General features: G+C 35.3%; 1 protein-coding gene and 1 non-coding gene across 6 annotated transcripts in view; one reads left to right on the top strand and one right to left on the bottom strand.

Moving 5' to 3' along the window:
- Window positions 1-11,633, top strand: part of ltbp3 (latent transforming growth factor beta binding protein 3) — a 56,847-nt gene extending 45,214 nt beyond the window's left edge. For 3 of the 5 annotated variants that reach the window (XM_073839725.1, XM_073839728.1, XM_073839724.1), the window contains 7 exons: window positions 2,214-2,351; window positions 6,511-6,651; window positions 6,915-7,073; window positions 7,316-7,477; window positions 10,126-10,215; window positions 10,305-10,436; window positions 10,568-11,633. In XM_073839725.1, coding sequence (XP_073695826.1) covers window positions 2,214-2,351; window positions 6,511-6,651; window positions 6,915-7,073; window positions 7,316-7,477; window positions 10,126-10,215; window positions 10,305-10,436; window positions 10,568-10,719 — 974 coding nt within the window. In that variant the 3' untranslated portion in view covers window positions 10,720-11,633. The remainder of the gene's footprint in view (window positions 1-2,213; window positions 2,352-6,510; window positions 6,652-6,914; window positions 7,074-7,315; window positions 7,478-10,125; window positions 10,216-10,304; window positions 10,437-10,567) is intronic. The other 2 variants (XM_073839729.1, XM_073839727.1) reach the window with 1 other exon arrangement.
- On the bottom strand, window positions 2,414-2,486 carry trnam-cau (transfer RNA methionine (anticodon CAU)). The gene has a single exon. It is a non-coding gene; the product is annotated as a tRNA-Met (tRNA).
- Window positions 11,634-12,200: the final 567 nt, after the last annotated feature.

The following is a 12,200-nucleotide window of genomic DNA, read 5'->3' as shown; positions in this document are numbered from 1 at the left end:
GTTTGTATCTCACGATTCTGACCTTTTTCTCACAATTCTGACTTTTTTTCTTTACTTTGTTTCTCAGAATTATGAGATATAAATTTGCAATTATGACTTTTTTTTCAGAATTGCTTGATACAAACTCGCAATTGCAAGTTATGAAGTCAGAATTGCGAGAAATAGTCAGAATTGCACGTTTTTTTCTTGCAAATGCAAGTTTGTATATCGCAATTCTGACTTTTTCTTTACTTTGTTTCTCAGAATTATAAGATATAAACTTGTAATTATGACTTTTTTCTCAGAATTGCATGATATAAACTTGCAATTGCAAGTTACGAAGTCAGAATTGCGAGATATAAACTCAGAATTGCGAGAAATAAAGTCAGAATTGCACGTTTTTTTCTTGCAAAATGCAAGTTGTATATCACAATTCTGACTTTTTCCACAATTCTGACTTCTTATCTTACAATTCTGAGAAAATAGACAGAATTGTGAGAAAAAGTCAGAATTGTGATATACAACTTGCATTTGCAAATAGTCAGAATTGCAAGTTTTTTCTCGCAAAAGCAAGTTTTTATCTCACGATTCTGACTTTTTTTCAGAATTGTGAGAAATAAAGTCAGAATTGCAAGTTTTTTCTGGCAAATGCGAGTTTGCATCTCGCAATTCTCTCTTTCTCTTAATTCGGATTTTTTTTCTTGCAATTCTGACTTTTTTTTTCTTAGAAATGTGAGATATAAACTTAGAATTGCGAGACAAAGTCAGAATCACAAGAATAAAGTCAGAATTGTACATTTATTTCTCGCTAATGCGAGTTTGTATCAAACGATTCTGACATTTTTCTCAAAATTCTTTCTTTTTTCTTAAAAATGTGAGATATAAAGTCAGAATTGCGAGAAATAAAGTCAGAATTGCAGTTTATTTCTCACAAAAGCAAGTTTGTATCTCACGATTCTGACCTTTTTCTCACAATTCTGACTTTTTTTCTCAGAATTGTGAGATATAAACTCAGAATTGCGAGAAATAAAGCCAGAATCACAAGAATAAAGTCAGAATTGTATGTTTATTTCTCGCAAATGCGAGTTTGTATCTCACAATTCAGACTTTTTCCTCGCAGTTGTAAGTTTATATCTCACGATTCTGTCTTTTTTCCCAAAATTCTGTCTTTTTTCTTAGAATTGTGAGAAACTCGCAGTTCTGAGGAAAAAAAGTCAGTTTTGCGAGAGCTGAACAATGACAATTGTCACAATTGCGAGATATAAATTAAATTCTGAGAACAAAGTTAGAATTGTAAGTTTATATCTCGCAAATCTGACTTTATTTCTCAGAATTGCAAGTTTGTATCACATACTTCTGTGAAAACAGAAAAAAAGTCAGAATTGTGAGATACTAAGTCACAATTACCTTTTTTTTTTTACATTTTTATTCAGAGGCAGAAACAAGCTTCTACACAGTACAGACTTTTTCATTGTTACATTGTAATGTTGGAACTGATTTCTGAAGCATCATGTGACATTGAAGACTAGAGTAATAGCACCTGAAAATTAAGCTTAGCCATCACAGAGATAGATTACATTTTAATATATATTAAAGTAGAAAAGAGGTATTTAAATTGTAGTAATATTTCACAATATTACTGTTTTTTTGTGTAAATGCTGCCTGGGTGAGATTTATTTCAAAAATATTTGATATACTAGCCCCAAACTTTAGAGCAGTACTGTATAAAGGCACAATATTTTGTACAATGCCATGATGTGTTTAGAAATACAATAAAGGAATGAATTCTTTGGTAAACTACTATATAATAATTGTAAATCTTATGTGTAGTTATTTTTGTCATGCACTTTTAGGGGCTGTATAATTTAGAATTTTGCAATGGTTCAAATAGTTGTTGTTACATTGGATTATTTTATAAAATGCACCAAAAATAGTTAAAGCAATTTTCAAATAATTAACATGCTATTAAAATAATTTAAATGACAATTTTCATAAAACCAGTGTGATGCTGATTTTGAAAATCAAAGTTTTTCTGTGCTGTTGTACTGCCCGCTAGTGGCAGAACGAAGGTTTTTTTGTGTGTCAGCCACTAGGGAGCAGTAGAATGACACAGGTACAGCACCGCTATTTTACACCTTAACACATCAATAAACCTTACATCTTTCATATTCATCAAACTCAAATGCATTGTAAAAATCCTTGACAGTATTCTCTCTCTCTTATTTCCCCTGTAGATGTGGATGAATGTCATGACGAGTCCCTGTGTACCAATGGTCATTGTGTGAACACTCGAGGCTCGTTCTACTGCACCTGCAACCCACCCTGGGTCCCTGACGCTTTTAACAAGAAGTGTGTCTTTCCCACAGTTACAGGTATGTGTTTCTAATCACGCGTATCACACTTGGTTGTAAAGCCACCTTTTAAGAAAAACATCTGCCCCGTGTGAGGCTCGAACTCACGACCTTCAGATTATGAGACTGACGCGCTGCCTACTGCGCCAACGAGGCTGTGGCCCAGAGGCACATGGAACTGTTTGTGTAGTGACACAGCAGCATGTTTCTGTGCAAAAGAAAAAGAAAAATAATGTATCTGCTTATGTTTGACTAGATTTTGATTAATTTGGTAGTTTTACGTACCTTTTAACTTTTCTTCTCAAGTGGTTCACAAATGTTTCAGTCATCCGTCCTCAGTGGCGGTCCTAAGCTTCAAGGGCCCTAAACAAAACTTTGTCAGGTGGCCCCTGTCAATGTGTTTATAAAAAAGCTAAAAGGCAGGAGACTTTATATTACGTCAGTCACATAACGTTACATGATTTGACTGATTTGGATGTTACATAGGAAGAATTGAATGTGAATGATGAAGCCAAACACAAAAATTACTAATTAGTAATTAAAGTAATTAGTAATTAGTAAAGTTAATACAATTCAAACCAAAATTTATTAAGACACCATCAACATTGCTCAGAACAAATTCATCTTGATAATGTCAGGTAACTTTGAATGATAGGTATGTAATGAATTACAATCAACCAAAAATTCAGACAACTGTTAGTATGACAATATTTACACAACTATCAATACTTTGTTGATCAATTACCAAGCAATGCTTAATTTTGTCCAGTATGTGGTGTAAAAAGGTCGCATTAGCAATTAAAGAAAAAACAGTTAAGCAAAACATGGTCATGTCGAAGTGTCTGAAAAATTTTTGGTCCCAAATTTTTATAAATTTTACTGGGAGTCCACTGTATGAAGAATTTTTATGTTACAGTTTGCTTAATTATCACAGTTTACTTAATTATTTGTTTCAGTTTTTTTACTTAATTATTTTTTTCTATCATCACTCATATAAATTAACTCTAGTGTCCTGCACCAACTAGTAAAAATATATTCAATTATTAAAAATATCAACAATTATTTTTAGGGTCCGAATAATTTTTGGTTTGACTGTATATTTTATACTTATGTTTCACATTAAATATATTAAATATAATAATTACAATATTTACACAGTACTATTTTATATCATTTAATTTTTGTATTCAAATATAATAAATAATATTTACAGTCAAGCCTGAAATTATTCATACCCCTGGCAAATTTTGACTTAAAGTTACTTTTTTTTGACCGGAAATGACACAGGCTTCTTTAAAAGATAATAAGTTGATGTACAAGAGGCATCATTGTGGAAAAAAATATTTCTCAGCTTTTATTTACATTTGAAAAAAATGGCATGTCCAAAATTATTCATACCCTTTGCAAACTGTCACAGTCTATAGGTGCGTTCCATTCGACCGTAAGTGGACTGCGAAGTGGACTTTACAGGGTATTCCGCCATCTTAAGTGAGATTCCAAATCGAAGGGAGCGAACATGTTCATTTCGAAGGGCACTGCGAACGGCATAGGGAATAAGGGAACATCGGTACTTCACTTCACAGGAAGTGGACGGGGAAAACTACCCAACTGTCATTGCGCACCGCGTCACTAGTTAGAAGTAATGATGGAGCAGAGGCGTTGAAGTTTTTTTAAAGGCTCTGAAGTGGAGCAGTTGCAATAAATGTTGTTATTATTATACAAATTAAAATGTTTATGAATGGTTATGGCGATTCATGTTACATTTGCATATTGTATTTTATGAATGAAAGTAAAACTGGCGAGGTGAAGATCTGTCTTGTTTTATTTAATGTTATCACAGGATAGTTAAATATAGGCTGTGTGGGGGAAAAAAGTGCGTGAGATAAGACCACAAAAATCTGTTAATCTGTTAACGCTCTAAACATATACATTTGGACTATATTTTTTAGATACATGCGTTTATATGTATTTTATATGTATTTAAATTTTAAAGTAAAATAAATTACAATATTTATTTACGTTAAATCATAATCTGCGTGACCCTGCCGTTGATTTGCTTTGATGACGTTCCAGGGTATTCCAAATGAGCGATTATTGTCAGCGAAGTCCACTTCAACAGATATACCGTGCTAAGGGAGTAGGGAGCAGTGAACACTGCGTAGGGACCCTGTCGATCGGAACGCACCTTATGGGAAAATCCAAAGTTCTATACCATTCCAAATAGTCCAAGCTGTTCTAAAGCATCCTAATTACCCTGACTCATTGGGAACAGCTGTTTTAATCAACTCAACAGGTGAAAAACAGAAGCTCTCTGCTGTTGGTTTGTGGACAGTCATGGCTAAGACAAAGGAGCTCACTGAGGACCTGTGGCTGCGCATTATGGCTGCTCACAAGTCAGGAAAGGGCTATAAGACCATATCGAAATGTTTTGAAGTTCCAGTAGCTACAGTGCAAAGTATTATTTAAAAATACAAGACCTTCCGCACTGTGAAAAATCACAGTGGCGTGGTCGAAAGCTAAAAGTGACACCTGTGCTGGCCAGGAGGATAGTGAGAGAGGTAAAAAAGAATCCAAGGATCACCACCAAGGCCATCCTGATGAATCTGGGCTCTGCTGGTGGCAACATCTCAAGGCGGACAGTCCAACGGACATTGCACATCGCTGGGTTCCATGAATGCAGACCAAGGAGGACACCACTTCTCCAGATAAGGCACACAAAAGCCCGCTTGGCCTTTGCAAATGCTCATCTGGACAAAGAAGAAGACTTCTGGTCTTCTGTTTTATGGTCAGATGAAACAAAAATGTAATTGTTTGGCCACAATGATGTAGCCTTCATTTGGCATAAAAAAGGAAAAGCCTTCAATGCTGAATAACTGAATATTAAAAATTAATAATTTTGGACATGCCACTTTTTGTTCAAATGTTAATAAAAGCTGAGAAATATTTTTTCCACAACGATGCCTCTTGTACATCGTCTTATTATCTTTTGGGAGAAGCCGGTGTCATTTCTGCTAAAAAAAAAAAAACAAAAAAAAACTTGCTGGTTGAATAAAAGTAACTTTAAGTCAGAATTTGCCAGGGGTATGAATAATTTTGGGCTTGACTGTATACACTACCGTTCACTCGTTTAAAGTCAGTACAGTTTAAACAAACTATTTATAAAAGTGACAAAAGGAAAATTTATAATGTTACTAAATAATTCTGTTTTAAATAAATGCTGTTCTTTTGACATTTCGATTTATCAAAGAATCCTGAAAAAGTGTATCACGGTTTTCACAAAAAAATGTCAAACAACATAATTGTTTACATAATAAGAAATGTTTCTTGAGCATCAAATAAGCATGTTAGAATTATATCTGAAGGATCATGTGACACTGAAAACTGGAGTAATGGCAGCAATGGAATAAATTACATTTTAAAATATCTTAAAAAAGAGAACAGTTATTTTAAACATTTATTATTATTAACATTTCACCACTGATCCTTCGCAAAAACCCGCCCCCTTAATTACTGTTGCTATGGTTGTGTTGTGGTAGATCACTGTAGTGCCTCAGTTCAACCCATCATCCTTATACACTGCCCTCCAAGTTTGGAAACGCCCTAGAAAAGTGGGGTTTTGGACAATATTGGCATGAATCAGTTTATACATAGAAAAAAAAAAACATTAGCAGCTATTACAGATCTGCATAATCTAGGCATCCGAGCTGTTCAAACATTGACTTGATATATTACTCCAACCCTCCTGAAGGATTGCCCAAAGATGATTCACACTATGCTGATATTGTCCAAAACCACACTTTGCCAGGGGTGTTTCCAAACTTTTGGAGGGCAGTGTATATTTACTTAAAGCACAAAATTAACATGAATGAACATCAGAATTTATTTAATATTAACCGCATATTTCAAGTTTTAGTGCACCAAAGTTAATCTACTCTCTTGTGGTTTGTTTGTTGTACAAAATGGCAGATTCAGCGTTATGATTGGTCAGATCGCCTGTCAATCAAGCTCTTTGCGAAGGGTCAATTTTTTTTGTATAAATGTGATATGTAAAAAATGTAATAAGCCTTGGTGAGCAAAAGAGACCACAAATCTTTGTCAATGCATTTTAGCTTTAGTTAAAAAATCAAATATAAATGCAATATAAATTATAACGTTATAATGTTAATATTTTTTGCTTCAGGTGTGGATGAATGTCAGGACCCTGCTAATTGCAAAAATGGCCGCTGTGTAAACACCCAAGATTCGTATTATTGCATCTGCACTCCTCCCTGGATTTTGGCAACCGACCGCAACAGCTGTGTCACACCTGAGGAGCAGGCGGGTGAGTATAGTTTTACAGGAACATCACAGTCATAATAAAAAAATGGCATGCGCTTTTATAATGCGATGTACAGAATGCGTTTTATCATGGCAGAAAATGTGTTTCAAATTCAGCTGCTCTTTCTGAAATAGTAAAGATGAAATAACTCCAGGCATTTATTGAAGTTCTCACCCAAGACTGTGTGCTTCTGATATCTCTCTCCTTGTCTTCCTCCCTCCTGCTTTTTTCTCTCTATCTGTCCTTCTCTCTGTATATCTCTTTAGTAACGGGTGTGTCTGTGGTGCACCTTTCAGATGTGAATGAGTGTGAGGATCCCTCCTACTGTAGGAACGGGAGATGTGTCAACACTCCCGGCTCCTTCCACTGCATTTGCAAGCAGCCACACACCTTCAGTGCAGCCCTCAAGCAATGCGTCTATGATGGTGGGTATCACAAGTAATCAGCATGCAGACTTGTGATTAGTGGAAACAGTGTTTTGGCAGTCCACAAGTTATTTCTCTGAGCCTCGGTTCACCACATGACTGCTGAGCATAGACCATTAAAGATAGCGGTAGAGTTGAAGTTGCCTTGTTTCCACCTACTTTTCCATTTCTTTCTTCTTCTATCCCTTTGTATGTTTATTTTTTCATGTCCTCCATCATCTCCTTATCTCTGTCCTTCTCAGACCGCACTGCAGCACATAAGGACATATGTTTCCAGGAGGTTGATGAGGATCTTATGTGCACTATGCCACAAAATGACATAACCGTGACATACTCTGAGTGCTGCTGTCACTACGGACGAGGCTGGGGACCGGAGTGCCGGACCTGTCCTAATAGAAATTCAGGTATTGCAAAAAAGGCTGCGCTTAGAAGGCTGCATTTATTTCATCACAAACACAGTAAAAACAGTAAAATTGTAAAATATTCTTACACTTTAAAATACCTAGGGAACCCTGGGTATTAAAGTGTTAGTTCGCCCAAAAATAAAAATGAGCTCATTATTTACTCATCCTCCAGGCATCCTAGGTGTATATGACTTCCTTTCAGACAAATCCAATTTGAGTTATATTAAAATGATCCTGGCTCTCAAGCTCTATCATGGCAATGGGCTGGTGTTTCTCTTCAACAGTCCAAAACAAGTCCAATAAAGCGCATCCATCCATAATAAAAAGTGCCTCACACGGCTCCGGGGCTGAATAAAGGCCTCCTGTAGTGAATCAGTGCGTTTTTGTGTGAAAAATATCCACATTCTAAACTTAATAATCACTTTAATCTAGCTTACACCAACAGGTTGTAAACAGAAGCGGAAGACAAATGAGAATGATGTCAATGTTGCGCATGCCCCGGTGAGAAGTGACAAATGCGAATGCGGCATGGAGAAACTAAACCAAAACAATGGTCACAAATTAGAAGTACAAAATAAGGATTTGTAAAGAAAAATGTCTGTGGATTTCGATACAAAACAAAGGCGGGCTGGTTTTCCTTTCCTGAAGTCAGAAAGTTTTCACAAGACTTCACATGTGTGCAATGCCAACGTCATCCGCCCAGAGCTACTTCCGTGTACACTAGTTGGTGCAAGCTAGATTAAAGTGAACATTACGTTTTAAATATGAATATTTTTCTTACAAAAACGCATCGATTCACTACAGTAAGCCTTTATTCACCCCCATAGCCATGTGAGACACGTTTTTTTATTATGGATGCACTTTATTGGACTTCTTTTGGACTGATGAAGAGAAACAACCGCCCATTGCCATGATAGTGCTTGGGAGAGCCAGGATAATTTTTAATATAACTCAGATTGTATTTGTCTGAAAGAAGGAAGTCAGGATACCTGGAGGGTGTAAATAATGGGCTCATTTGAATTTTTGGGTAAACTATCCCTTTAAGACTCAAATGGCTTAATATAACATAAATGGTGTCGTTTACTGAAATATGTAACAGAAAACCCATAAAAGATTTATGTTATTTAAAAAATCCTTATCGTTTTATGCATATTTTGGACTATGGGGGGGGCGCCATTATTTTGATGGCGTGAAATGGTTACAGTTGGTAAGCTACTGCCTCTGTCTGTTGCTATTTTTACCACAACACAACTCGGAAAATAAAATGCTGATACAATGACTGCAGTCAATGAAAAAGCTTACAGGTGGCAATTGATATAAGTGTAGGCTTAAACCAAATTCCATACCAGAATTTTTTTCCCACAAGGAGTCTAAACACCCCTGGATATTAAGTGAAATGCGCACTGAGAAACTGCACTCCTTCAGTGGTTGCGGCTTCATGACAAGCGTCAACATGTTTACATCCTGTCAGGATGGCATCTAGCATTTCTTGTCTCTGCCGTCGACTAAAAGCCTCAAAGGCATCAGGGCTAACCTGGAGAGAACAAAGATGTGGGTCTTTAGAAAGTTTTATTTGTCCACAGGCATCTTCCCATTCTTTTTTCCCCTTCTTATCACTAGGAAAGCAGTAAAGACTTCAACTGAAAATTACAACCAAAAGCCGCACAATATGGCACTGTATCAGTATTTTATTTTCCAAGTTAAAACAACAACAGGTAGCGCCAGTAGCTCACCCAGTATAACCATTTTACGTCATTGACATAATGGCGCCCCCAATAGTCCAAAATATGTATAAAACAATGTAGATTTTTTAAATAACGTAAATCTTTCATGGGTTTTCTACTATATACAGTATTTGTGACTTTGGACCACAAAACCAGTCTTAAGTAGCAAAGGTATATTTGTAGCAATAGCCAACAATACATTATATGGGTCAAAATTATCGATGTTTTTCTTTATGGCAAAAATCATTAGGATATTAAGAAAAGATCACTTTCCATTAAGATATTTTTTAGTGCTGGGCAACGATTAATCACGATTAATCACATCCAAAATAAAAGCTTTTGTTTATATATGTGTGTGTGTGCTTTGTATATTTATTATGTTTATATAAACACACACACACATACTGTATATATTTTGAAAATCTTTACATGTATATATTTATATTCATATAATTTATATTATATATAAATATATTTGGTATATAAACATATTTTCCTTAAATATATACATGCATGTTTGTATTTATATATACAAAATAAATATACACAATACACACAAATATATTATGTGTACACAAAAACTTTTATTTTGGATGCGATTAATCACAATTAATTGTTGCCCAGCACTAATATATCAGAATGTAATTTCTGATTACTAATATGCATTACTAAGAACTTCTTTTGGACGACTTTAAAGGCGATTTCCTCAAGATTTAGATTTTTTTTTTCTGCACCCTCAGATTCCAGATTTTCAAATAGTTGTATCTCAGCCAAATATTGTCCTATCCTAACAAACTAGTTTTGTGGTCCTGGGTCACATTATGTTTGTTTTTGATAATTATCAAAAAAGGTATAAACAAATGAAATTGTGATGTACCGTGATAAAATTAAATATCAAACAACTTTTTTTTCTTGTGTGTTCAGTGCTTTTTAACAGGTTGTGTGAGATGCATTTGGAGACCGAGTCTGATGGAGAGGGCGACTTCCTGGCGGCTTTCTCCAATTACAACCCAGGTGACCTTGCCAGTGTTATTCACTTTGAGCTAAACAGAAAAACTCAAAGCTCCGTTTTTCATGACTCGTTCTTTCACTCACATATTCAGAGGGAGACAGTTCAGAGGAAGACTCAGACGAGTGCAGCTGTGCTAATGGACGGTGCGTGCGGTCCTATCTGGGTACGATGTGCGAGTGCAATACTGGATTCTTACTGGACCACTCGCGAACACGCTGTATAGGTGAGTATGAATGCAAATCATCAAACACACCCACGCTTCATCATCTTTCTTAAAAACTGAGGTCATGTTTCATCATCTGTAAGTGTATGGACAGACATATTCTGATGCTCCTTCTCACTTTCTTCCTGTAGATATTGATGAGTGTGCGGCCCGAGGGACAGGGCAGAGCCCCTGCAAGAATGCACGCTGTATTAACACCCTCGGTTCATTCAAATGTCACTGTAAACTCGGATTTGTAGCGGCACGCCGACCAAACGTGTGTATACGCTCTAGGGCTCAATAACAGCACCGCGGCTCATCCACACAGCCCACACTTGCTCTCATGTACATACAGAAATATTCATATGCCACCACTAATACATATCAGCAAATCTAGTATAACTGCAATTATGAACATTTAAACATAAACACACAAACAAGCATTTCATGTTTCACTTTCTCATTTCCTGTTAATCTTTTTTTTTATGTCGGGAATTAATCATTAACTTTCATTGTAATGTTGCTTTTATTGTATACTTCTATTCATATTTGCACCCATTTTGAAAATGTGTTTGTTGTTGGATGAGGGATTGTCATTGGATGAAATGTGTCTTCTAACTTAAGTGGATTCATTTTTTGTAATTATGTTGCTGCTCGGCACGTTTTATCATAGCTTACCATTTTGTTAAATATTGTGCGATTTCTGTGTTTCTTAATTTTCTTTTCCTACTTTTTTAAGACTTTAAAGTGATTTTTTTCTTGGTTCCTGCCCTCGTTCAGTTTGATATCAACGATCATTTGATTTTTGTGATATTCCTTTGTTTGTATTGATGTCTGTTTGTTGTTCACCATTGATAGTGTTTTTTTTTGTTCTATTAATTTGCTTTGTACATTGTTTGTACATTTATTTGATAATGCAACCGTTGTCATCTTCCTTTGGTTGCATTGAGCACATTATCGTTTTTATATGAAGTTAGTCATTGACAAAGATGGCAGTGATGATTTGGTTTTCTAAACCGTTAAATTGTGCAAAAAATATTCTACTGAAACAATGAAAAAAAGTTTTCAGTTTCGTCAATAACTTTTGCTTTTGTAATGAGACAGAACTGTGAGGTTATGCTTCACAGAAAAAAAGACCTAATAACTACACAAGTGCATTTACCAAAGAAATGAAGATAAATTAATAAACACAAATAAAAAAAGAAGTCAAACTCTCAATGCTGAGTGCAGCTGACTGAATTTCTTTATGTATTTTGGCTTTTTATTTCATTAATTATGATTGGGCTCTGAAAACATATACTATATACTCTGAAAACAGCACAAAGATTTAATTTAGCAGCAGCTTCACAGTGAGGGAAACCATATTTGTCAGCTTGGTTATCTTTCTATAGACATTATCCCTAATTGAACACAAAATTTTGGGTCTACTTATCATATCAACCACTTGATCCAAAAAAGGTCTAATTTTACTTTGAATTATAATAGCTGCTTAAAAATTGCATCATTACACTTTCATTCATTTATGAACTACCATCTGTATTATCATCTGCTTAGGCACTTTTGAAAAAGAAAAAAATCAGATATAGTAATAGCAATAGTGCTACTAGCCTACAGATCAGCTCTCGGATTTGTTACAGAATGATGTGATTGGTTTACAGGCTGTCAATAACCTGTGTAGAGAGAGAGACAAAATAGACTACATAAACATGTACCAAACTGAAATTTAAAAGAAAGTCTGTGGTGTTCTACCTCAGCCTAGTGGCAAAATAAAGAACAATCTTTTTT

Source organism: Garra rufa, chromosome 5, assembly GCF_049309525.1.
Source record: "Garra rufa chromosome 5, GarRuf1.0, whole genome shotgun sequence".
In the NCBI taxonomy this organism is placed as follows: domain Eukaryota; kingdom Metazoa; phylum Chordata; class Actinopteri; order Cypriniformes; family Cyprinidae; genus Garra; species Garra rufa.
The sequence above is the reverse complement of the archived record's forward strand: the minus strand, read 5'-3'. Positions and strand labels throughout refer to the sequence as shown.